This window comes from Squalius cephalus (assembly GCF_949319135.1).
Source record: "Squalius cephalus genome assembly, chromosome: 25".
Classification (NCBI taxonomy): Eukaryota; Metazoa; Chordata; class Actinopteri; order Cypriniformes; family Leuciscidae; genus Squalius; species Squalius cephalus.
This window is the reverse complement of record NC_137146.1, coordinates 5,658,513-5,681,028: the sequence shown is the minus strand read 5'-3', so window position 1 is coordinate 5,681,028 and position 22,516 is coordinate 5,658,513. Positions and strand designations below refer to the sequence as shown.

Sequence of the window (22,516 nt, the reverse complement as noted above, 5' to 3'; positions counted from 1 at the left end):
TTTGTAAACGGCCTTCAGGGTGGATAATAAATACTTTAAACTGCAATAAAAAATGTAATAAAACATTTTAGTTTAATATTTCATCATTTATTAAACATTCGTTAAACATATTTTCTAACTAACAGACAAAATAAAGAGTAAGGGGAATGCAGGAAGAAAATACTTATTTACTTTTATTATACCCCAATTTTCATGGAAGACAGGCAGAATATCATCACAATGGTATTGATAAATAATACATCTTTCAAAATAAAATGTACATCTCACTTTATTGAAACCTTTTCATTTAAAAAAGATTAAAATACTTAAAATATCAGTCTAGAGTTTGGGGAAATAAAACAGTTTTTAAAAACAGCATGGCTACCATTACACAACACTGTCATTATTCTATGATACATACACAGAATATTCACTAAAACCCATTCGCTATGGCAGTGCACCAAATTAAATTTCATCTTTAAAACAATTAAAAAATGTAAATAACTTCAGATAAAAAAAGATTTAAAATAACTGGTAGTGAAATATGCTCAGTAATACAGTATTTTATTTGTGACCATCTGACCGTTGTCTCTTTATAAGTTCAGCATACAGCCCTCCTTTGCTCAGTAAATCCAGGTGTGTTCCAGCCTTTGAAAACATAAATAATAAAACAAACATGAAACATCACAGGTTTCAGGCATTCAGTATGCAAGTACATTCTTTGTAAAGTCCTTCCTAACCTCAACAATACGTCCATTGCTCATGACACAGATGAGATCGGCCGCCTGTATGGTGCTGAGACGGTGAGCGATGATCAGAACGGTGCGACCCGTTGTGGCTCTGTCCAAAGCCTCCTGAACCACACGCTCAGACTCCGCATCCAACGCACTGGTGGCCTCATCCAGAATCAAGATGCTGGGGTTTTTTATCAGGGCACGAGCGATTGCGATCCGCTGCTTTTGGCCCCCAGATAGAGTGACTCCACGTTCACCTAAAAATATATGAAAATGTATTTATTGTATTGTAAAATGTATTTTATTTTAGAATTTATTTTATTTGAGAAAAACTGAAGAAAAAGTTATTTTATTCACACTTCAAAATTACATCTTTCATCTCACTTTATTGAAACTTTTTCCTTTAAAAAGAAAGTATAAAATACGTTCAGTCTAGAGTTTGGGGAAATAAAACAGTGTTTATTTTATTTCAGAAAACTGAAGTCATTTTATTTTCTAATTTAGTTTCTGATTTAGTTTTTAACCGTGCTTACCGACCACGGTGTTGTATCCATCTGGGAATCCTGTGATGAAATTATGAGCATTGGCTTGTTTGGCAGCAGACGTGACCTCAGCGTCTGTTGCACTGGGTTTTCCAAACCTGATATTCTCCATCACAGAGGTCCCAAAAAGAACAGGTTCCTGTGATAAGGACAAAAAAGAATGATAAAACTGGTGTTTAATCTATTTCAGACTAACAAACTGAAGCAGAAACGTTAGAGTGAAGAAAGGTCCAGAATAATATGTACCTGACTGATGAACCCAATGACGTGTCCTCTTAACCAGGACGGGTCCAGTGTTCTGATGTCCAGCCCATCCAGCATTACCACTCCACCGCTGGGGTCATAGAACCGCTCCAGTAAGGCGGCCACTGTGGATTTGCCTGAATTTAGAGGTAAATAAATGACTAATATAATAATAATAATAACAACAATAATATATTCACATGTGATGGGTGCGATTATTTGTATGTTGTGTTTCTGTGATAGATGCTTTTTTTGGGGGATAGATAAATGGACAAATGGATAGATAGATAGACAGAGACGGATAGACAGACAGGCGGATATATGGATAGATAGACAGAGATGGATAGACAGACAGGCGGATATATGGATAGATAGACAGAGATGGATAGAAAGATGGATAGACAGATAGACAAACAAACAGATAGATAGATAGATAGATAGATAGATAGATAGATAGATAGACAGGCGGATATATGGATAGATAGACAGAGACGGATAGAATGATGGATGGATAGATAGATAGAAGGATAGACAGTCAGATGGATAGATAGATAGATAGATAGATAGGTAGATAGATAGATAGATAGATAGATAGATAGATAGATAGATAGATAGATAGATAGATAGATAGATAGATAGATAGAAGGATAGACAGTCAGATGGATATATGGATAGATAGACAGACAGACGGATAGAATGATGGATGGATAGATAGAAGGATAGACAGTCAGATAGATAGATAGATAGATATATGGATAGATAGATAGATAGATAGATAGATAGATAGATAGATAGATAGATAGACAGACATATAGATAGACAGACAGACAGATTGACAGACAGACAGACAGACAGGCGGATATATGGATAGATAGACAGAGAGACGGATAGAATGATGGATGGATAGATATATAGAAGGATAGACAGTCAGATGGATAGATGGATAGATAGATAGATAGATAGATAGATAGATAGAAGGATAGACAGTCAGATGGATAGATGGATAGATAGATAGATAGATAGATAGATAGATAGATAGATAGATAGATAGATAGGTAGATGGATGGATAGATAGATAGATAGATAGATAGATAGATAGATAGATAGATAGATAGATAGATAGAAGGATAGACAGTCAGAAGGATAGATGGATAGATAGATAGATAGATAGATAGATAGATAGATAGATAGATAGATAGATAGATAGATAGATAGACAGTCAGAAGGATAGATGGATAGATAGATAGATAGATAGATAGATGGATAGATAGATAGATAGATAGATAGATAGATAGATAGATAGATAGATAGATAGATAGATAGATAGATAGATAGATAGATAGATAGATAGATAGACATCTTACCTCCGCCTGACTCTCCAACGATAGCCACAGTTTTACAGGGAGGCAGAGTCAGGTTGAAGTTTTTAAGGATCTGGTTTCCTGGTCTTGTTGGGTAACTGAGAAACATGCCAGAAACATCAAATAACAGAGAATGGAACTTTTTAGATTAAATAGTCTAAATAGTCTTGTCATGTTTGCATGAGGCCTACCTGAAGTCGATGTTCATGAAGTCAACTCTTCCAGTCAGAGACTTGAGAGGAATACGACCTCCACCGTTGAGTGGAACGCTGGGCTCTAGAGTCAAGTACTCAAACACACGGGCCCCTGCACTCATACCCCGAACCATCTGACACAAAACACTCGTCAATATATATATTTATATATATATTACATACAATATGTCAAGTGTCTTCCACTCACCTGTCCAAACAGAATAGAGATGCTGGCAAGAGATCTACAGAGACAGATGTTAGGTGATTCTGTTACATGTGTATTTAGTGTGGTTTGCTTCTTCTATAATATGTGCAGAGAAAAAAATTCACCTCTGAACTGTTTGAGAGGCGACCAAAAATGACATTAGATCACCAGGTGACATGTCATTACGGGCCATCAAAGACCCACCAGCAAATATAGTGCCTAGAACAATGCCTGTCGAATAAGGAAAATATTGAACAGCTCTAGTTCATGTACTAATTGGATGCAAATCAGTAAAACATGCATAATTACTCACAGTTCAGGACAATATTAGACAGGCCCTGAAATACGGCAATTCCTGTGCCCAACGTTTCGTTCATGGCAGCTGATTTCTGGACCTCGGCGGCAAACATCCTGGGAAAGAATGGGTTATATCAGAACTTTTAGATTTTGATGAATAAAGAGCTTTGTTTATGCAAGGCCTGTTTAGTTTTAATTTCCAAAAAATAATAATTATCAAAAAAGACCATACACTGGAAGAAATGTCTGTAACTTACAGAAAAAAAAACTGTATAAATATTATAATAAAAACCTGGGTGACACTTTAATTTAAGGTGAATTAGTTACATGTACTTACTATAGTAATAACAGTAAATTATGCATAATGACAAGTAACTAACTCTAAATCAAATGCCATCCCATGAGACCATAATAACATTTTACAGTGTAGAATTATCAACAATTCCACAGAACTCTCAAAATTAACAGAAAATGTGGAAAAAAAGTCTAGATTCTGAAGTCGTACTCTAGTTCTCGATCCTCCATGGCAAAAGCCCTCACTGTTCGTACATTACCAAGAGCCTCGTCGGCCACTCCTGTAGCTTTAGCAACCTAAAAGAGGAAAATGGGTTTAGCATTTGGCAGTTAGCATAGAAAGAGTCGCTAAAACGAAACTCTTCTCCATCAGTGTCGTTACCTGTTCCTGCGCTTTCCGTGAAAGTTTACGGAGAAAAGAACCGATGAGAGCACCAGCCCCCACGAGACATGGAAGAACGACCACAGTGAGACCCGTGAGCTTGGGGGAGATGACGTACAGTGAGACAAAACAGCCCACGGTCTGTGTGGCACTTCGCAAACCCTGGAAAACACAACACATAATCAGATGACTGTGATATAGCTGCACATTCTCCCTGGGGCTTTTTAGACACACTTGCTCATAACATTTGCTCCTTGATTATTGAAAATGCTTTGTTACTTGTGCCAAATATTATAATTTAAAGGGATTTTGTTTTGTAGTTTTGTAGGATTTTGTAGTTTTTCATGCTTGAATGTTCAAAAAACAAATTTTTTTCACATATTTTACATTGTTGCAGCACCTCTCTTCCCAGTCTGTCAGTAACGCTCTGTTTAGTTCCTGTCTCTATGAAGCCCCTTCTTCTGAAAAGCAAACTGTGCTCTGATTGGTCGGCTGGACCAGTGTGTTGTGATTGGTCAACCACTTTGAGTGTGTTTTGGAAATGTTCCACCTCTTACCATAACTGCGAGTTTCAACACACTACTAACTAACTCAACCAGGCCTTGTCCCTTTATTTAGCGTATGCCTTGGCCAGGAATTATTTAATTGAGAAATAATGTGATATGTTCGTTCCTGGAAGAAAACTCAAGACTACAGGGAGTTCAGACACTGATATAAACAATAACTTTGTGCTTTGGAGTGACATTTTTCATGCTCAAACAGCAACTTACACACAAAAGACAGTTGAAAAAGTAAAAACACACATATAGGACACCTTTAAAGGTGATGCAAAAGCATGCATTTCATGCGCACATATTGCAAACCACACAATAGGCAAATAATGCATAAAAACAGGTGTATAAAACATCCTACCTGGGAAATAACCAGCTTGAAGGAAGATTTAAACTCTTGGATGTCTGACGTGAGGCGATTAACCAGCTGCCCAGTCTTGTTTGCATCAAAAAACGCAACATCTTGCCTGTGACATGACATTTACACAAGATAATTAGAATTATGAGTGCCTCTTCAGCAAATATAGCACATTTGTACTTTAATTCCTTTAAAAAAAAGTACAAACCTAAGCAAAGACATGAAGAGAGTTGTTCTCATGTCAGCAGCCACTCTCTCTCCAACTCTAGACAGTAGAATGATGTAGCCACTGGTCAACAGACCCTGAAGGACAAATAAACAACAGATTTTACATTTACACTACCATTAAAAAGCTTAGGGTTGGTTTCATTTTGTAATGTTTTTGAAAGAAGTCTCTTCTGCTCACCAAGGCTGCATTTATTTGATCAAAAATACATTAAAACAGTAAAACTGTGAAATATTATTACAATTTAAAATAACTGTTTTCTATTTGAATATATTTTAAAATGTAATTTATTCCTGTGATCAAAGTTGAATTTTCAGCATCATTACTCCAGTCTTCAGTGTCAGAAATCATCCTAATATGATGATTTGCTGCTCAATAAACATTTCTGATTATTATCAATGATGAAAACAGTCGTGCTGCTTCATATTTTTATGGAAACCGTAAAAAAATGTCAGGATTCTTTGATAAATAGAAAGTTCAAAAGAAATGTATGTGAAATAGAAATCTTTTGTAACATTATAAGTGTCTTTACTGTCACTTTTGATCAATTTAATGAATCCTTGCTGAATAAAAAGGTTTAATTTCTTTCAAAAATCTTACTCACCCCAAACTTTTGAATGCTATTGCAATAGTGAGTTTTTTTAATAATCAGAAGCAAGTCAAATGTTGCTCATAGAGTTTCAATATGTGACCTAAAGTACCTGTAAACCATACAATCCAAGCAGCTTCATTGCAGGCGCTTGGATATCTCTCACGTAGTGACCGGTTTGTTCTCTCATGTGGCGGGCGACGACATTCACCAGATCCCCCAAAATCAGAGGAATCTGAATATTAAGGGCTGCTGCTCCAAACGCAAGCTGAAAGAGAACATTATATGGTTTAAAAAAATTAGCCAAAAAGGATATTAAATTCAATTTAGCATGAGCACAAATAGTTGAAATGTTTACTGACGATAACGGCTCCTATTAGAGCAAGAAGTTGGGGTCGAACAAACTCCCACAGGACGGCCCAGCTGAATTCAGGAATCTTCTCTTTCACCTGAACTTCCACTGGGACATTATTGTTCACATCTGCTTCACAATGAGCTACAGTACTAAGCAAGCGTGCCGTCACTGTCAAAGCAGCTGGTCCTAAAATGAGTTTCAGAGTGACGTTTGGTGTTCTCGGCTGCCGTCTGGATGCTAGACGGAGCACTTTCTGAGCTTGTCTCCATATGCGAACAGGAGCACTGACAGTGAACTGTGTGAATGGGATTTGTGAACCGCTCCATGGTACTGTGTGCTGGCCACGTCTACAATACAACAGATAAAGGAAAAGGACAGTATGAAAAAAGTGCACCTTGTTATCATGTCAAATCATTTTAAATCAATGTGTACAACAACAACGTGCTTTAAAGTACACTTATTCTGAAGTGTTGACTAACATACTAAATCAGTTCCTGATTATAATTTTAAATGTGTGTTATTTGATATCCCATTTAAAGATAATATATTTTAAATGCACTAAATTGCAACTTCATAAATGACAAATATATTTAAATACATGACTGCATTGTATTTAGTTTACCATAAATGCTTGTCAGTACACTTAGCAGTACACTTTCACCATGTTTCAAAAACAATAGAAGTTATAATGAAATTACGTTTAAATATGTACTTAAATATGTTTAAAAGCACTCTTAAGTTCAACTAATTGAATTTAATATAAATTTAAATATATATTTTTTTCAATTGCTCATACCAAATGCAATTACTTGTCCAAAGACATTACATTCAGTTCGCACTTATACATATATTAGTATATTATTTTAAAGTATATTTTTCCATAATAAATAGTCTTTTAAAAGTATGCAAAAGTATATACACATATATATTTTTTTTCACAAGGGCCATACCACGACTATTACGCAATATTATTTCTCAGTAAAGGCCATATGAATCACCTTTGGCATGCATAAATAACATACTTCTATATGTCAACAAAAGCAAAGTCTAACGTTACTTGATTACAGACCACCTCGTGACTTCAACCAGATCAACATGGAAATGAATGTGCTGTGAAGACAGTTAGTTTCAAGCCAAAATAATAAATATAGAGAAATATTGTGTACCTATTGAGGTGGTGGATCAAGAAATCTCTTGTTTTTTGGGAGCTCAAAAGTCGATCAGACGTGACAGTGCCGCGTGTCAATCGACTGCAACGTGCAAAATGAAACATGTTTTAGTAGTGTTTTGTAATGACAGCAGGAAGAAGAAAGAAAGATTGTTCATGAAACTAAATGCACTCAAGGATTAACATGTAGGCCGCCATGTTTACGCAATCCCAGCGTGACCACGCTTGCCCTATACGTCATCGCTGCGTAAATATACGTTGGCTTGTTTCATTGAACTTTTTACATGCAGGAGTATGACAATTAGGCATTATATCAATGTGGTTATTTTTAATAACTTGGCTTTTGTTTTATTCGGTATTTCTTTTAGTCTGAAATTTGTGTATGTTTGATGAACGGTGTTCGCTTTCATTTCTTCAGATTTTTATTTAAATAAACATTTTAGATTTTATTATTGGTTATAAAGGGTAATAATGTATTAATACATGCAAACAATATTTTAAATGGTCTATTTTTGTTTAAAACAGTCCTCTGGTCTACGATTTACCTAGTTTAGAAATTACTTAGATTAAACAGAACTTAAATAGAACTATCAAGAACATAAGATCGGACATAGAGAAAACAGTATACACTTCTTGGCAAACTTCATATTTAACATTTAACAATTAATATATATATATAATAATTTTGAATGTAGCGAATAAAAGTCCCGGAAGTGACGCTAATAGAAACCAAAGTGACGACAGGCGATATTTGTTGTCATATCTGTTTTTGTTGTGAAGAGCAAAGGCGAGGATCATCTTTGCTCGGATGGTGAGGCTCATTTTGCGCTTTACATATTTAAATCATTTCAGTTTTCTTTTAATAGAAGTGTTTTCAGTAATAAAATCTCAACTAGACACAAAAACAGACGATATAAGCAAATAATGAGCAGTTTTGCCAGGATGAGGTTGATGTGTGTTGGTCATGTTAAACTCACCCCTGTTAGCAGACACTTCATAAAAAATGGTTTAATCTAATAATCAGTTATGTTGTCATTAATAATCGTTGCATCGTGATTTATAATGACAACATGTGTCTTTGTCTGTTTGTAATGATGCAATCAAGTCTGTCCATGACTCAACTGTACATAAACTGAGCATGTGGTTGGGGTTTAGTCAGAAAAATAGAGCCAATAACAGTCTCGTGAGTACAGTGAACTTGGTCAGTTTGAGCAGGTTTTGCACTTGTTTATGGTGTGAGATCTGTTTGTAGTAAATTGTCATAACTAATCCCACTATCTTTATACCTGTTGTTCAGGACCTAAGGTGAATATTATAGAGAGGTAGAATGTAAAACACGATGGCTGGTTTTGAAACGTACCAAGAGTATCATCGGATAGAAGACTGTGATGAAGACTCACCCCCAGGAGAGGAAGATTTACTCATCCATGTTTCAGAGGGCAGAGGGGGTAAGTATCGTTCACTGTGTCATATTCAAGTGTCTAATATGTTATTTTGTATTTATAAAATACTATAGACTGTTCCATTTTTTGTCATTTGAATTATGTTTTTGTTACATTGCAGACCCATGGCATCATATCAAGAACCTCGACAATTTCTTCACAAGAATATCCTTTAAAAAAGATTACATTTTGCAATATTATTTACATGCATTTCATAATGGAAAAATTGGCAATTTTGTCAATGCATGAATCTCCCAGCACTGTTCTGGTATCATTTTCTCTTTCTCATGAGAACACACTGCCTCTATTCATCATTAGGCATTGATATTTTGTTACGCTCTGGCTACATAAATGCTAAACAAAGCTGTAATTCTTTAAAACTGTGTCAACTTTTATTGGAATGCAAGAGGCCTTAATCAACATGCTCACATATATCATTTTCATCAGAAGAATGGATTCGCCTGTATGGTGTTGTCAGAATTTTTTGAGCTTGTGTAAGTCATAATTGTTTTTTGCATGAAGCTTTAAATCTTTATGGCAGGTTTGGATATATATCACATAAGAACTAATCATGTCTGCTTTTGCATTTTCCATTTTCAGGCAATTCCTGTTTGTGGTCACGTTTACAACTTTCCTCTTCAACTGTGTGGAATATGATGTTCTCTTTGCCAACCGAGTGGTCAACCACACGGGTCAGAGCCTCGGTCCTCTGGACAGGAACAAGGTCACCCTTCCTGATGCTATTTTACCCAGCGAGCAGTGCACTGAGAGGTCAGTGTGTCTCCGGTTTATACAGGCGTATGCACTGAGAGATGCTGAACGTCCTGCTATTGCCAATTGAAATTGGCTTCGCATGTAGAAGTCTGTGGTTACACTGAATTTTATTTGTTTGTTTTGTTTATTTATTTAGGAATACTCGAACAATTCATAATTGAACAATTTCTACAAAATCAGTCTTTATTTACACTGCTATTATTAATCAATCAATGAATTAATTACATCTTTGACTAGAACACTTGAGTGTTCTTGTCATATAAATTTCTATTAATTGGAATAAAGCTATAATAAAATAAATAAATATTAGATCCAAAAAAAATTTGCACTCAAAAAACTTGTAAAAAGTAGAAATGTTGAAATAAAATTATATTCAGTTGAAGTACTAAAATTACTAAAACTAAATAAATTAGAACTAAATAGAAATATATAAAAAATAATAAGTGCATGAAAATAAAAATATAAAAATAAAAGCTCATTCTAAATATTAATAAATACTATGATGGTGTATAAATAATATTAAAATAACACTGAACCAATTTCAAATATGTTTTATTTATACAGATATGTTTTAATTATACAGTCAAAATGAGTATTTTCACTGAATCAAGCAAAGTTCAGAATAGGGCTGTCGTGAGCTTCAATTTATCGGTTTACTCGATTAATTGTCAAAATAATTGACCGATTACTTGATTACCAAAGTAATCGTCAAGCCCTAGTTTAGAATTAAAACCAGGTTTTAGTGCTTTTGTAATATTTTAAACATTATATTTTAGAAAAGAACAAATAGGTAAACTTTTTACAACCTGCATTGTAACAGCCAGTTTGCTGATATTTTCATATTGCTTGTGAACTTCATCATAATGCACCACTCAAGGTTTATCACGTGTTGTGTTCAGTTTTCAAAGTTGTACGTTGATTTATTATTGCGCTTTTCCTGTCACGTCTAGCTGGACTTTCATAGTTGCCTGAGTTCAAACGTGCCGTGGAGCTCTGGGTGAGAATGCTGTTTTGCTCTATAGATTGCGTCACACGTCATTCAAAACCTTGAACTGATTGGTTTCCTACTTCTCAGACAGTGGCTCCAAAATAAGCAGGCTGTAAACAAGCTCCCGTTGGGATGATCTGCTCCTCAGAACCTGTTATTCTATTTCTGTGCCCGTAGATGATACTGAAACGTTGTATTACGTAGAGCTCATGTGTTTTAAATAGAAACCGAGTGTGCGATGTTTTGGTCCTTTTGGCATTGGATTTTTACTTGGTAACCCTTATCACGGACACCTAATGTTCCATAGACAGATAGTCAGAAGAAGTATAAATCAATTTACAAATGTGTTGTTCACAGACTCAGATATGCAACACAAACATATTAATATCACAGTTGACGCACTTCATTCAGGAACATCTTGTGCTTTCGTAAAGTAATTAAGACTTGCCAAACATTCTCATTTGGTTGGTCATATTATTTTCGATATCTGCTTTCATTCTGTTTTGCAACTAACTGTGTTTGGAAGAGAGTATTAGCTATTCAAGCCACAAACGTTTGCGCTCACAAATCTAACATTTTTGAAAGAAGTCTCTTATGCTCACCTGTAAAAACAGTAAACTTGTGACATGCATTTTCAGCATCATTACTCCAGTCTTCAGTGTCACATGGTCCTTCAGAAATCATTCTAATATGCTGATTTACAGCTGAAGAAACATTTCTTAATATTATCAGTGTTGAAAATGGTTGCGATTTATTTTTATTATTATTTTTTTATTATTAAAAAAACAAAAAATTTTTTTTTCAAGATAGCATTTATTTCAATTATAAATCTTTTTTAACATTATACATTTTCTATACAATTTTTGAATGGTAGTATAGATTTTATATATAATTTATATGCGCAACTTATAACGAACCATGAGCAATCCCATAGTCATCTGCTGTCAAATCATAATAGTGATTATCTTTCTTCCTCAATCAGGATTCAAGGAAACAGCTGGATCATCTTTCTCTTGATAATGGCGGCCATTTTCTGGCTCTATCGGCTTGTGAAGGTGATCTTTAACGTCCTCAGCTACTGGGAGATCCGGCAGTTTTATATTAAAGCTCTGAAAATACAGATGGTAAGAGATGCATTCATGATAGACACATTACATACGTTTATCAAACAACAAGATTTTAGATTAAAGTGCAAATGTAACATGCTGTGTCTGGTTTTACATAATTCTTTTTACATTTGTTATCATTTTAGTGGTCCGATGGTGTGATAAATTAATTTTTTAAAAGTACAAATATTCCATGTTGTCTCTGTTAATGAAATCATAAAACTACATGTATATTAATAATCATAAAATGATGAACAAAGTGCAGATTAATCTAAAACTAATCTATAAAAGGTTGTCGAATTTATCTTAATATCTTATATTAATAAAAAAGCACACTATTAACCACATTCATTGGTCACACCTATATATAAATATTTCTATAATTTAATAAGTAAATAAATTAAATATTTAGTAGTTAATAAGTAAATACATTTTTTGTAAATAATTTTAGGCAAATTATAAATTGTTTCTATTATACTACTTATTTAAACACACTGTTTTGTGTTTTTCTGAATGACAGGATGAGTTGTGCAACTTCACATGGCAAGAAGTTCAAGGGCGTTTGATTCACCTGCAGCGTGAGCATCCCATGTGCGTCCAGAAGCGCGAACTTTCCGAACTAGACATCTACCACCGCATCCTGCGCTTTAAAAACTACACGGTGGCCATGATCAACAAGTCCCTGCTGCCCGTCAGACTGCGTGCGCCCTTCTTCGGCGACATGATTTTCCTCACGCAGGGCCTAAAATACAACTTTGAGCTCATTCTGTTCTGGGGACCTCTCTCGCTCTTCCAGAACAAATGGAGCTTGCATCCTAAATACAAACGGGCGGCAAACCGGCAGGACCTCGCCAAGCAGCTGAGCCGCGTCATACTGTTGACGGGGCTCGTCAATCTGCTGCTGTGCCCCTTCGTGCTGGTGTGGCAGGTGCTGTATGCGTTCTTTAGCTACGCTGAGGTCATCAAGCGGGAGCCGGGGAGTCTGGGGGCCCGGCGCTGGTCGCTGTACGGCCGGCTCTACCTGCGCCACTTCAACGAGCTGGATCACGAGCTGCAAGGCAGGATGGGCCGTGGGTACAAACCCGCCGCCAAGTACATGAATGTCTTTGTTTCTCCTATGTTGGCGGTGCTGGCCAAGAACGTGGCTTTCTTCTCCGGCTCGGTGTTCGCTGTGCTCATCGCTCTGACGGTGTACGATGAAGACGTGCTGACCGTGCAACACATCCTCACGGCCATCACCGTGCTTGGCGTGGTCATCACCATCACCAGGTACGGCAAGACTTTTGCATTTATTCATCTAGCAGACGTGAAATAAATTTGGAAGAGCAAACAATACTCATAGTACACAATAAAAAATCAAATAAGATGTACAGTACAGTGTCTTTGCTAAAAGAAAACCAGTTAGACCAGCTTGAATTGAACAAATTGTATTTATTAAATGTTTTGAGGGTTGATTGTTTTCATATGAATCAAATCCAGGTATTATTAGATTTTAAAGACAATAGCTTGTAATTTACAATCATTTCTAGTTGTCATAGACAGACTGTTCTTAAAGGTAGGCTACAACAGTTATGTTGCCTTTTAAGGCGCCTTCTTTTAAGCCAAAAGCTAAGGCAGTCTCCACCTCAGAAAATGCAATCCCATAATGCACTGCTCTTTGAAAAAAATCATCCAAGAAGTGGTGTTTCTAAAACAGTGTTATTTTAGCATTATTTATGCTGTTATAGTATTTGTTAATTCCGTAGCTTTTATTTTTATATTTTCAGTTTTCATTTTAACTTTAGTTCATAACTTTTAGTAATATTTTATGTGCTTTATCATTTTTATTATTTAAAAAAAACAAATCTATTCAGCTTTCATTTACTTTTGTGAGAATGGAATATATTTGTGAAGATAATGGCTTAAAATTTTAAAGAGTTTGAGGCATTTAGTTAAAAAATATGTGTTCACATGTTTACTCATGGGATATGGGAAAAGTACTATTTTTCCAAGCTTGGCCGATCTTTTAGATTCCTGAGTGATTTTATTTTAATAGTTGTGACATTGTAAATGGAAGATCAGGTGAAGTACTTCACTGAGAAGGGAATATCTGTGGCATATGCAGGTAAACATGAAATCATCTGTCCAAGAAATTAGTTCTGTTATTGTAGCCGCATTTAGACTCCCCTAAACACTGAACAAAACAAAGCTGTGAAAGGTTTACATGCAAGTCAAGCCGATGAATAAGTGGCTGGTCCTCGGGCAATTGCAGAGGCTAAAGAGCCCAGACCTGACCAAAGGATGCTGCCTATGTAGACAACGAGGCAGCTCCGTCCGAGCTAATGTGTAAAATGATACTGCTGTGCACCTTGACATAAAACATATTGGTCCAGGTACTTAACGTAAAAGACAATTGCTCTCCGCAGCTCTTCCCAGCTGGCGTCAGGTCAAAGAACAAGTGCTGTCTCGTGTGTTCTGCTGACCTTGTTCCACCTAAGCATTGTAATTCTGACCTGAACACTCTCAGCACCTGTTAATCTGACCTGGTCTTCAGTAACGCCATCTGAATCTCTTACAGGTCGTTTATTCCTGATGAACATATGGTGTGGTGTCCTGAACAGTTGCTTCAGTGTGTCCTGGCCCACATTCACTACATGCCCGACCACTGGAAGGGCAACGCCAACAAGAGCGAGACCCGGGATGAGATGGCACAGCTTTTCCAGTATAAAGCGGTGAGATTATGCCTTTTGTTCATTCATTCATTAATATACACTACCGTTAAAAAATTTGGGGTTTGGCAAGTTTTATTTTTAAAGAAATGAATACTTTTATTCAGCAACGACACATTAAATTGATCAGAAGTGATAGTAACGACATTTCTGTTACAAATGGTTTCTGTTTCAAATAAATACTGTGCTTTTGAACTTTTTATTCATCAGAGAATTCAGAAAAAACTTATCACGGTTTCCATAATTTCCAGCAAATCAGCATATTAGGACACTGAAGACTTACATAATTTAAAATGAAATATTTCAAATATATTATTTAATGTATAAAAGAGTTATTTTAAATTGTAATATCACAATATTACTGTTTTTACTGTATTTTTGATCAAATAAATGCTGCCTTGGTGCTCATAAGAGACTTCTTTCAAAAACATTGTAAAAATCTTTTGTACTGTACTGTATGCATAATATACACAGTAAATAAATAAGTGATTAAATTAATGAACGAATACAGGGGTTTTCAAACTTTCAACAATTACAAATGTTATTTTGAAAGTGCATATGGATATATTTTTCTCAGAAAAAAAACAAAACAATGAAAAAAAAAAAAAAAAATCTGTCTTTTCTCTTACTGTTGTCACTTTTAGCTCGTCCACTAGTTGTATGGCGCTATTTTCTGCAGTTGCTGTGGAATTATATATTTAAAAAAAAATTGGGGATTAATTTTTTAATGATTTTTCATAGAGAGGATCACACAATTACCCAAAGGTTTCTTCACAATAACAGAACAAAAATGTACCCTTTGGAATTATATTTATTATGAAAAGTGTTATACAAATACATTTAAATTGAAAATGTTTTCCTTTATTTATTTTCTAATAATGAATATAAAGAGGATACACCGCTAATTTGAAGTTGATACAAATTAAATGAATTATTATTTAAATATTTTATGTAGGCTTTAGTACAATCACTAGCTAATAATTTGATTTAGAAAACATGTCTTTATGAAATCAAGTATACTTGTTTGCATATGGTATAAATAGGTCTAAATAATATTTCATAGTTAAAAAAAACTCTCAGGTAGCATATACTAAAAGACAGAAAAACAAACATGACTTAAATTATAAATAATTCATTATTTAACTAACATGGTTGTTGAAAGTAGCCTATATATAAATTATTTAAGTATTTATTATGGTGAAAACAAATTATTCAAATAATATCAATAGTCTGGACTTGACTTTATAGTCCTGATCTTACTTTTATAATACAGAGAGACAAAATACGTGATGTCTGACAGCTGATGGTTTACCGCAGGAACAGTTGAGCTTTCAGTTCTTTCAAGTGTGAAATGATACCTCACCACTCTGCACCTGTGGTCTAAGAGTTTGTCTGATTTTGCTCACCTGTTCTTTAGATTTGCATCTGTTTCACACCTGTGCAGCTGTTTTTAGGAGTTCCACTCACTGAGTTTCTCTCTGTCCTGCAGGTCTTTATCTTGGAGGAGCTTCTCAGTCCCATAATTACCCCCTTCATCCTCATCTTCCCCCTGCGGAGCAAGTCTTTAGAAATCATCGACTTCTTCCGTAACTTCACCGTGGATGTGGCAGGGGTGGGAGACATTTGCTCATTCGCCCAGATGGACATCAGGCGCCATGGCAATCCACAGGTAAATGCACATCACAGATCGCATGCATGTTTGGACATGTAATTCGGTGGGTGAAGCTTCATGGTGCAAACCCAGATGTTTGTTTCCCCCCCTCTCGCTCAGTGGATGTCTGAGGGCCAGACGGAGGCCTCGGTGTACCAGCAGGCTGAGAACGGCAAGACGGAGCTTTCTCTGATGCACTTCACCATCAAAAACCCTCGCTGGCAGCCCCCGCAGGAGAGCTCAGTGTTCATCAGTCACCTGATGGAGAAGGTGCAACAGGACGCTCAGACGGGACCGTCTCCTCAGCTGCTGCTGTCCGAGGCTCCTCTCTGTACCTCGCTGCTGTCCAATGAGTCCGGCACTGGGGTAAGGCACACTTTATCATGTTCACCACTGCCTTAGACTATTAGATCCCTATCATGTTCCAATCAATGCAGCTTTTTCTAAACAGCATTTACAACATAGATAGATATAATGTAGGGCAGAACTGTATGCATCAGGATTTGATTAGATCTTGTATCTCACAGATCTTGTCCAAGGTTATATTTCACCTTAAAACACACTTACAAAAATAAGAGATATTTTAGGTTTTTTTTTCTTTGCATTGTGACATTATTTTTAAGAGTATTAAGCACAATTATTTTTTTTTAACTTAAAACAGCATATGTTAGAGGCAATAAATATTGACCTGATTTATAAATATTGTACAATTTATATAAACACTTACAACATATATATTGCAATAACGAGAATGAGTATTATTATAATGAGAGATGGAGATTAGATGGCAAAAGTGCTTAATTGCACCAAAAAAAATTAATCATTTTTTTTAAATAGCCTTTTTTTTTTACTATTTAAAACTACAAAAAAAATTATATATATTATATTTTAAAATATTACAATATAAAAATATTACTTTTTTGTAAATAATTGATAAATCATGCAAAATCATATTAGGGATACTTACTATAATATTTAAGATAAAAACATACCGTTCAAAAGATTTTTGAGTAGTCTCTTATGCTCGCCAAGGCTGCAATTAATTAAATACTGTTACAATGTAAAATAACTTACTGACCCCAAACTTTTGAACAGAAGTGTAAATAATACTAATTAATATAATTATTAGTAACAACAATATAATATTATTAAATAGTTATTTCTATCAGAAAAAAAAAAAAAAACTGAGTGTGTTTACCTAAAGCTTCGGTTTTGTCTTTTTACAAACTTAATTTTAATGATTCCCCACCAAAAATAATAATAATTATGTGAAAATGTTATGATTTTTGGGGTAGGAATATCAATACAACAATGTGAGGTAAAATTGTGATGTGCTCTGTATTTTACAGTCTAGTTTCGGTAGTTCAGTGGTTAAACCTACAGAGTAGAGATTTATTTTATTTATTGAGTGCGACACACTTAGAAACACATTTCCTGTGGCGTTCAGGATATTAAAAAACCTGCCAGGAAAGACAAGAAATATTGACATTTAATTCTTTGCCTCTGCATTGTTTCTGAACTCTCTGCCAGATTGGTTATTTCACAGATCATAATCCAGACTTCAGCCATCTGTGTCTGCAGGGTTACATCTGCCAGCTCATTTTTCACATCCCTCAATGAGATGCATGTGTTTTTGCATTCTTCTTGTTGTTCAGCCTGATAACCTGTTAGCCAGTGTGTTGGCTCACCCTGTACTGACTGCCTCTGGACTGCCTGGAAGGAACCGGCGCTTCATCGCTCCGAGCAGTGCGGCTTCAGCCGCGGCTAGCGTCCTGGCGTCCCTCTCGTCGTCCCAGCAGCCCCACGCAGGACGATCCCGCTCACACTCACTTCTACCATCCCGACAGCAGCACGACGGCCTCATGTACTACAGCGACCACACTGTGGCCGACAGGTAACCGTCATAAAACCTTGCAATTTGTGTCTAAATCATTCAGATCTGTGTAAGACTGAAGTTATCCATGTTACCTTTTCTTTAGCATGTCCGCTAGTGACTCCAAGATGCTCAGCCAGTCTCATTCAGCCCTGGTGTCAGAGTTTGCATCAGCCGAGATGAGCCTGCACGCTATATACATGCATGAGGTGAGTACACGCTTCTCGCAGTGGCCCTAATATACTCAAATATTAATAACAATCCTTCATAGTGGTTTTTGGTCTTTCCCTCAGGTGCATCAGCTGAAGACCCAGCATGTGCCAATGAGGGACTTGAGCGCCAACAGTGGTGAGTGAACCAGAGTCGTCTTACCAACAGTCTGAACAAAAATTGATAGTTCAAAGCGCATCAGATAGTGGTGGCCATGATGAGTAATTAGTCAAATTAACAGCACTAAAAAGAATCAAGTAAGATTTAAATAGAATTGAAATGTTGCTCTTTGGCGGCACCTGAAAGCATCATCCCCATCACACTAGTGCCGCCCAATGCTTTTATTAAAGATGAGACTGATAAGAGATTCGGTGTGAAAAATATATTTCACATGTGCCTAAGGGAGACGAAGTCATGGTGAAAAATTTATTTGAAAAATGTTTGATGACACTTTACAATATGGTTACTTTTCCTAGCATTAGTTACTGCATTTGGTATCAAACAAACAATCATTTACAGCATATTTTAATATATTTTCACCTAATGTTTAAAATATTATTAATTTATAAATAAATACTTTATTGTTAATTCATGATCAATATTTCTATTATAGATTTTATTGTTTAGCATTTTAAACAACTCAATGTTAACAATGTGTTAGCAAATATAGAAATTAACATTAATTTCTAAAAAATAAAAGCTGTATTATAATTATTATTTTGCTAGTTCCTGATACCAAATGCATTAGCTAATGTTGACAAATTGAACCTTCTTGTAAAATGCAACCATTATACTAGGGAATGGGGTAATTAATAAACATTAATTAGCAATATTCTCTAAAAACTTACTTTACAATATTCTTTGCAATAAGAATACATTTGTAAGCATTAGGAATCAAACTAATCAACAATACTTTTTACAGCACTTAGTAATCAAATTTCATGTTTAAAATCATTATTATTATTAGAATTTTAGATACATTTTAGATTACATTTTTTTTATAATATAATTTATTAAATCTGAATCATTAATGAATTAAAACGGCACATATTGTCAATTTATACAACTTGTAATGTTAATGTATTAGCATTTGTAGAAATTACACACAAACACACATTTATATATATATCTAATATGCTGTAAAAGTGTTTTTCATTCCTAGTTCATGATACAGAATGCATTAACTAATATTCATGAATTTAACCTCATTATAAAGTGCTCATAGGGAATGGGACTAATAAATGAATTTTCAGATTGTGTCTGGTCAGTCAAGTTATTCAGTTAATAAGTGAGCGTGTCAACAGGTCTATGATATCAAATGTTGAATGTTTGGGGTAATCAGTGATTTGAGAGACCTGCTCATGGTATAACTCTGGTATAAAAGCATCATGAGCCGCCTCTTCCTCTCAGCTCAAGGTCTCGAGACACAGTCCACACAGACGGTCACCTTGGAGTCGCCCACATCTGTCCGTCTGGGTGGCTGGGCTGAAGAGGAAGAGGAGGAGCAGGGGGACGAGGAAGAGATAAACATCAACCCTGTGCCAGATCAGACCAGCAGAGGGAGCAGCTGAAGTGCCTTCAACCTGTACGGTGCCTTTCACACATCAACGGCATCGCTCATACCATATTATATTGATATAGCATTCCATAGGATTAGACTTTTGACTCAAACTACTCAATATCGCTATTTATAAAGTGCAAAATGAATCAAATTCCATATTGCTAATGGTTAACATCTCTTTGTTTTTTGCAGGTTTTGTGTTGATTTCTGGGAGTTGTGGCCTTGCTTTGAAACCTTTTGATAAAGCATGCTGGGACGCCACACCAAGCATGCCGTTCCAGGGGCCGTTGGGTTCTCTGGACACACCGTCTTCCAGTTCAGAGGAACTGATGTAATGGACTGCAAGAGTATGTCTGCCACTTTCCCTCCATCCTCACATTTACATTTAAGACTGCTGTGTACGTGTGTGTGTGTGTGTGTTTGTTTTGTTTATGACACGACAGGATAACACTTGTTTTACAGTATTTATTTCCATTTCATTTTTTCTCATGCAACGTTTGATTCATTTGGGTTAGGGCAAGTTACTTTCTCCGCGCCGCCTCGGTTTTGAGGGATGAAAACATCCTTTTATCGTAGGATTGCTAGTTTGACTTTAGCGTTACAGCACCGGCGGACAGAGGAAACTTCACTGAATGTAAAATCATCCCAGTTGCCTCATAAGAAAAACATACTATTCAATATAAAATTATACTTTTTTTTTTTCCTTAAAGAAAATATAATATATAGAATTAAGGATAATTTTGCCTAGTTTCATTTAAATGAAACAAAAGTTTTGACAGATCTTAATAAAACGCAACAATTAAACAAGAAAAAAAAAAAGATTTTAGCAATAAAATTCATCAAATTTTACCAAAAAAGTTGATTTGCAGGGGAATAGAGTTCAAATTAAGTCATGAGCGCGTGAACATACACTGACAAATGTGCTTGTTTTAATCATTAGATGATCATATGACTGTATTAAATTATTTTTGTTATCATTTAAATGATGCTAATGCTATACGAATGAAACAAGCTAAAGATATGTTCGAGTGAATGTCGGAAAAAATATTTAAATGAATAAAATAATAGGATTTTTTTTATAAAGCCAGACGTTAGTCACAGTTCAGATCCATTTAAATCAACTTGTAAACAACATTTTTAACCACTCAAAAAAGTTAAAAATAGTGACTATTCAAGGTTAAACTGACAAAATCGTTTGAATGGTGTCATGTTTTTAAGGTTGGTTTGGGATTTGTACTTTGTACCCAACCGATAACACTCTCTTCCAATGTGATGAACTAAATATTACACATCTGACAGAAGATCCTTCAAGCCGTGTCCCAGAATTCATCCGTTTGAGCAGTCTCGTGTCCGAGTCCGTGTAAGGTTAAGATTTTAGTGTGGTGCCTACGGTAAAAGAGTTCAGTCCGTTATTAAACTAGAATCTGCCATAGAACAAATAGTTTTTAATGAATGTGCTCTCTGTAATATATCAGCATCACGAGAGCCTGCGGGCTTTTTGACAGTTTACACATGGCATATAAAGAGCTTTCAGAAATCACCTACTTGAAATACTGCAGTAAATGGATGTTAGAGAGTAGTTTATAAGGGTAACGGCATCAATATCATACCCACCGAAATACCTCCCAGTGTACCTTAAGACCGCATATGTACAGTATTTATTTGTGTGGGTGTGACGTTACTGAACGAACACAATCAGGATGAAGCTATTGCAGACGCAGTTCGCAGTGTTACGGGATTCTGGGTTTTTTTCCACACGATACTGAACTGCGCTAGTGAAACACTTTGTTTTACAGCTCTGTTATCTTAAAGTTCTGTTTAAACAGTCTGGGGTCGGACTGTGCCAGGTGCTATATATTTGTATATTTAATTTGTTTTCGATATTTGTCTCTTTTTTGTTGGGATTTTGACTTGTTTTGTCTGATCGAAATAACACTATCAAAAAAATAAACCACACCAAAACCTGTATTTGCTGTCTTGGTTGATCATTTCAGGCAACAGTGCTATTTTAGTATTACTTTTATATGATTATGGTATTTCTTAATATTTTGAATTTGCTTTTATTTTTATATTTTCAGTTTTCATTTGTTAGTAATTTTATGTGTTTAGGGTTAGTTTGTCATTATTATTTTAGATTTGTATAGCTTTTATTTTAATTTCAGTTTTAGTAATTTACAAAAAAAAAAAAAAAAATTTTTTTTTTGAAAATGACAAGATAATTAGGATTGTTACTTTGGGAATAAAGTGACTAAGTTTAAAGTGTTTAATACTTGTATATAATTATTATATTAATATTTTTATTTTTTCAGTTTATTTTATTATTTCATCAATATAGTAGGGCTGTCAAACGATTAATCGCGATTAATCGCATCCAAAATAAAAGTTTGTGTTTACATAATATATGTGTGTGTATGGAGTATAATTATTTTCTATATATAAATACACACACATGCATATATATATTTAAGAAAAATGTGTTATTTATATATAAAATATTTATATATAATATAAATTATATATAATATAAATATATATACACAGTATATACATGCAAATATTTCTTAAATATATACATGCATGTGTGTGTATTTATATATAGAAAATAATTATACACCGTACACACACATATATTATGTAAAAACAAACTTTTATTTTGGATGCGATTAATCGCGATTAATCGTTTGACAGCCCTACAATATAGTTAATTTTATTATGTGTTTGGGGT

The 22,516-nt window shown here is 35.1% G+C and overlaps 2 protein-coding genes across 3 annotated transcripts; one reads left to right on the top strand and one right to left on the bottom strand.

The window, feature by feature from the left end:
- Positions 1-69: 69 nt before the first annotated feature.
- On the bottom strand, positions 70-7,704 carry abcb8 (ATP-binding cassette, sub-family B (MDR/TAP), member 8). Its single transcript, XM_079862930.1, has 16 exons — positions 7,477-7,704; positions 6,318-6,657; positions 6,068-6,223; positions 5,349-5,443; positions 5,144-5,249; positions 4,232-4,393; positions 4,061-4,146; positions 3,572-3,669; positions 3,384-3,489; positions 3,262-3,295; positions 3,051-3,187; positions 2,863-2,957; positions 1,502-1,635; positions 1,247-1,394; positions 720-970; positions 70-627 (listed from the first exon to the last, which is right to left on the bottom strand). The coding sequence occupies exons 1-16, from the start codon at positions 7,581-7,583 to the stop codon at positions 544-546; spliced, it is 2,139 nt and encodes a 712-aa protein (XP_079719056.1). The 5' UTR covers positions 7,584-7,704; the 3' UTR covers positions 70-543.
- A 498-nt stretch (positions 7,705-8,202) lies between these two features.
- atg9b (autophagy related 9B) lies at positions 8,203-21,757 on the top strand. 2 transcript variants are annotated; one of them, XM_079862699.1, is made up of 15 exons: positions 8,203-8,289; positions 8,776-8,926; positions 9,042-9,085; positions 9,350-9,414; positions 9,521-9,691; positions 11,665-11,806; positions 12,309-13,057; positions 14,346-14,499; positions 15,986-16,165; positions 16,268-16,513; positions 17,803-18,041; positions 18,127-18,229; positions 18,314-18,368; positions 19,641-19,815; positions 19,984-21,757. In XM_079862699.1, exons 2-14 carry the CDS (start codon positions 8,818-8,820, stop codon positions 19,799-19,801), a joined length of 2,418 nt encoding a protein of 805 aa, XP_079718825.1. In that variant the 5' UTR covers positions 8,203-8,289; positions 8,776-8,817; the 3' UTR covers positions 19,802-19,815; positions 19,984-21,757. The 2 variants fall into 2 exon arrangements, with proteins under 2 accessions (XP_079718825.1, XP_079718824.1); XM_079862698.1 differs by having other exon boundaries at positions 8,213-8,289; positions 9,042-9,089; positions 9,354-9,414.
- The last annotated feature ends 759 nt before the right edge of the window (positions 21,758-22,516 follow it).

What these genes read in the sequence shown, in the direction of transcription:
- abcb8 (XM_079862930.1), bottom strand. Translation starts at nt 7,583, where the DNA reads ATGTTTCATTTTGCACGTTGCAGTCGATTGACACGCGGCACTGTCACG. An exon ending in GCCTCTCAAACAGTTCAGAG is followed by an intron (nt 3,296 to 3,383) that starts GTGAATTTTTTT and finishes CTGTCTCTGTAG; the next exon opens with ATCTCTTGCCAGCATCTCTA. An exon ending in TTCATGAACATCGACTTCAG is followed by an intron (nt 2,958 to 3,050) that starts GTAGGCCTCATG and finishes CATGTTTCTCAG; the next exon opens with TTACCCAACAAGACCAGGAA.
- atg9b (XM_079862699.1), top strand. Translation starts at nt 8,818, where the DNA reads ATGGCTGGTTTTGAAACGTACCAAGAGTATCATCGGATAGAAGACTGT. An exon ending in TGTTTCAGAGGGCAGAGGGG is followed by an intron (nt 8,927 to 9,041) that starts GTAAGTATCGTT and finishes GTTACATTGCAG; the next exon opens with ACCCATGGCATCATATCAAG. An exon ending in AGCGAGCAGTGCACTGAGAG is followed by an intron (nt 9,692 to 11,664) that starts GTCAGTGTGTCT and finishes TTCCTCAATCAG; the next exon opens with GATTCAAGGAAACAGCTGGA.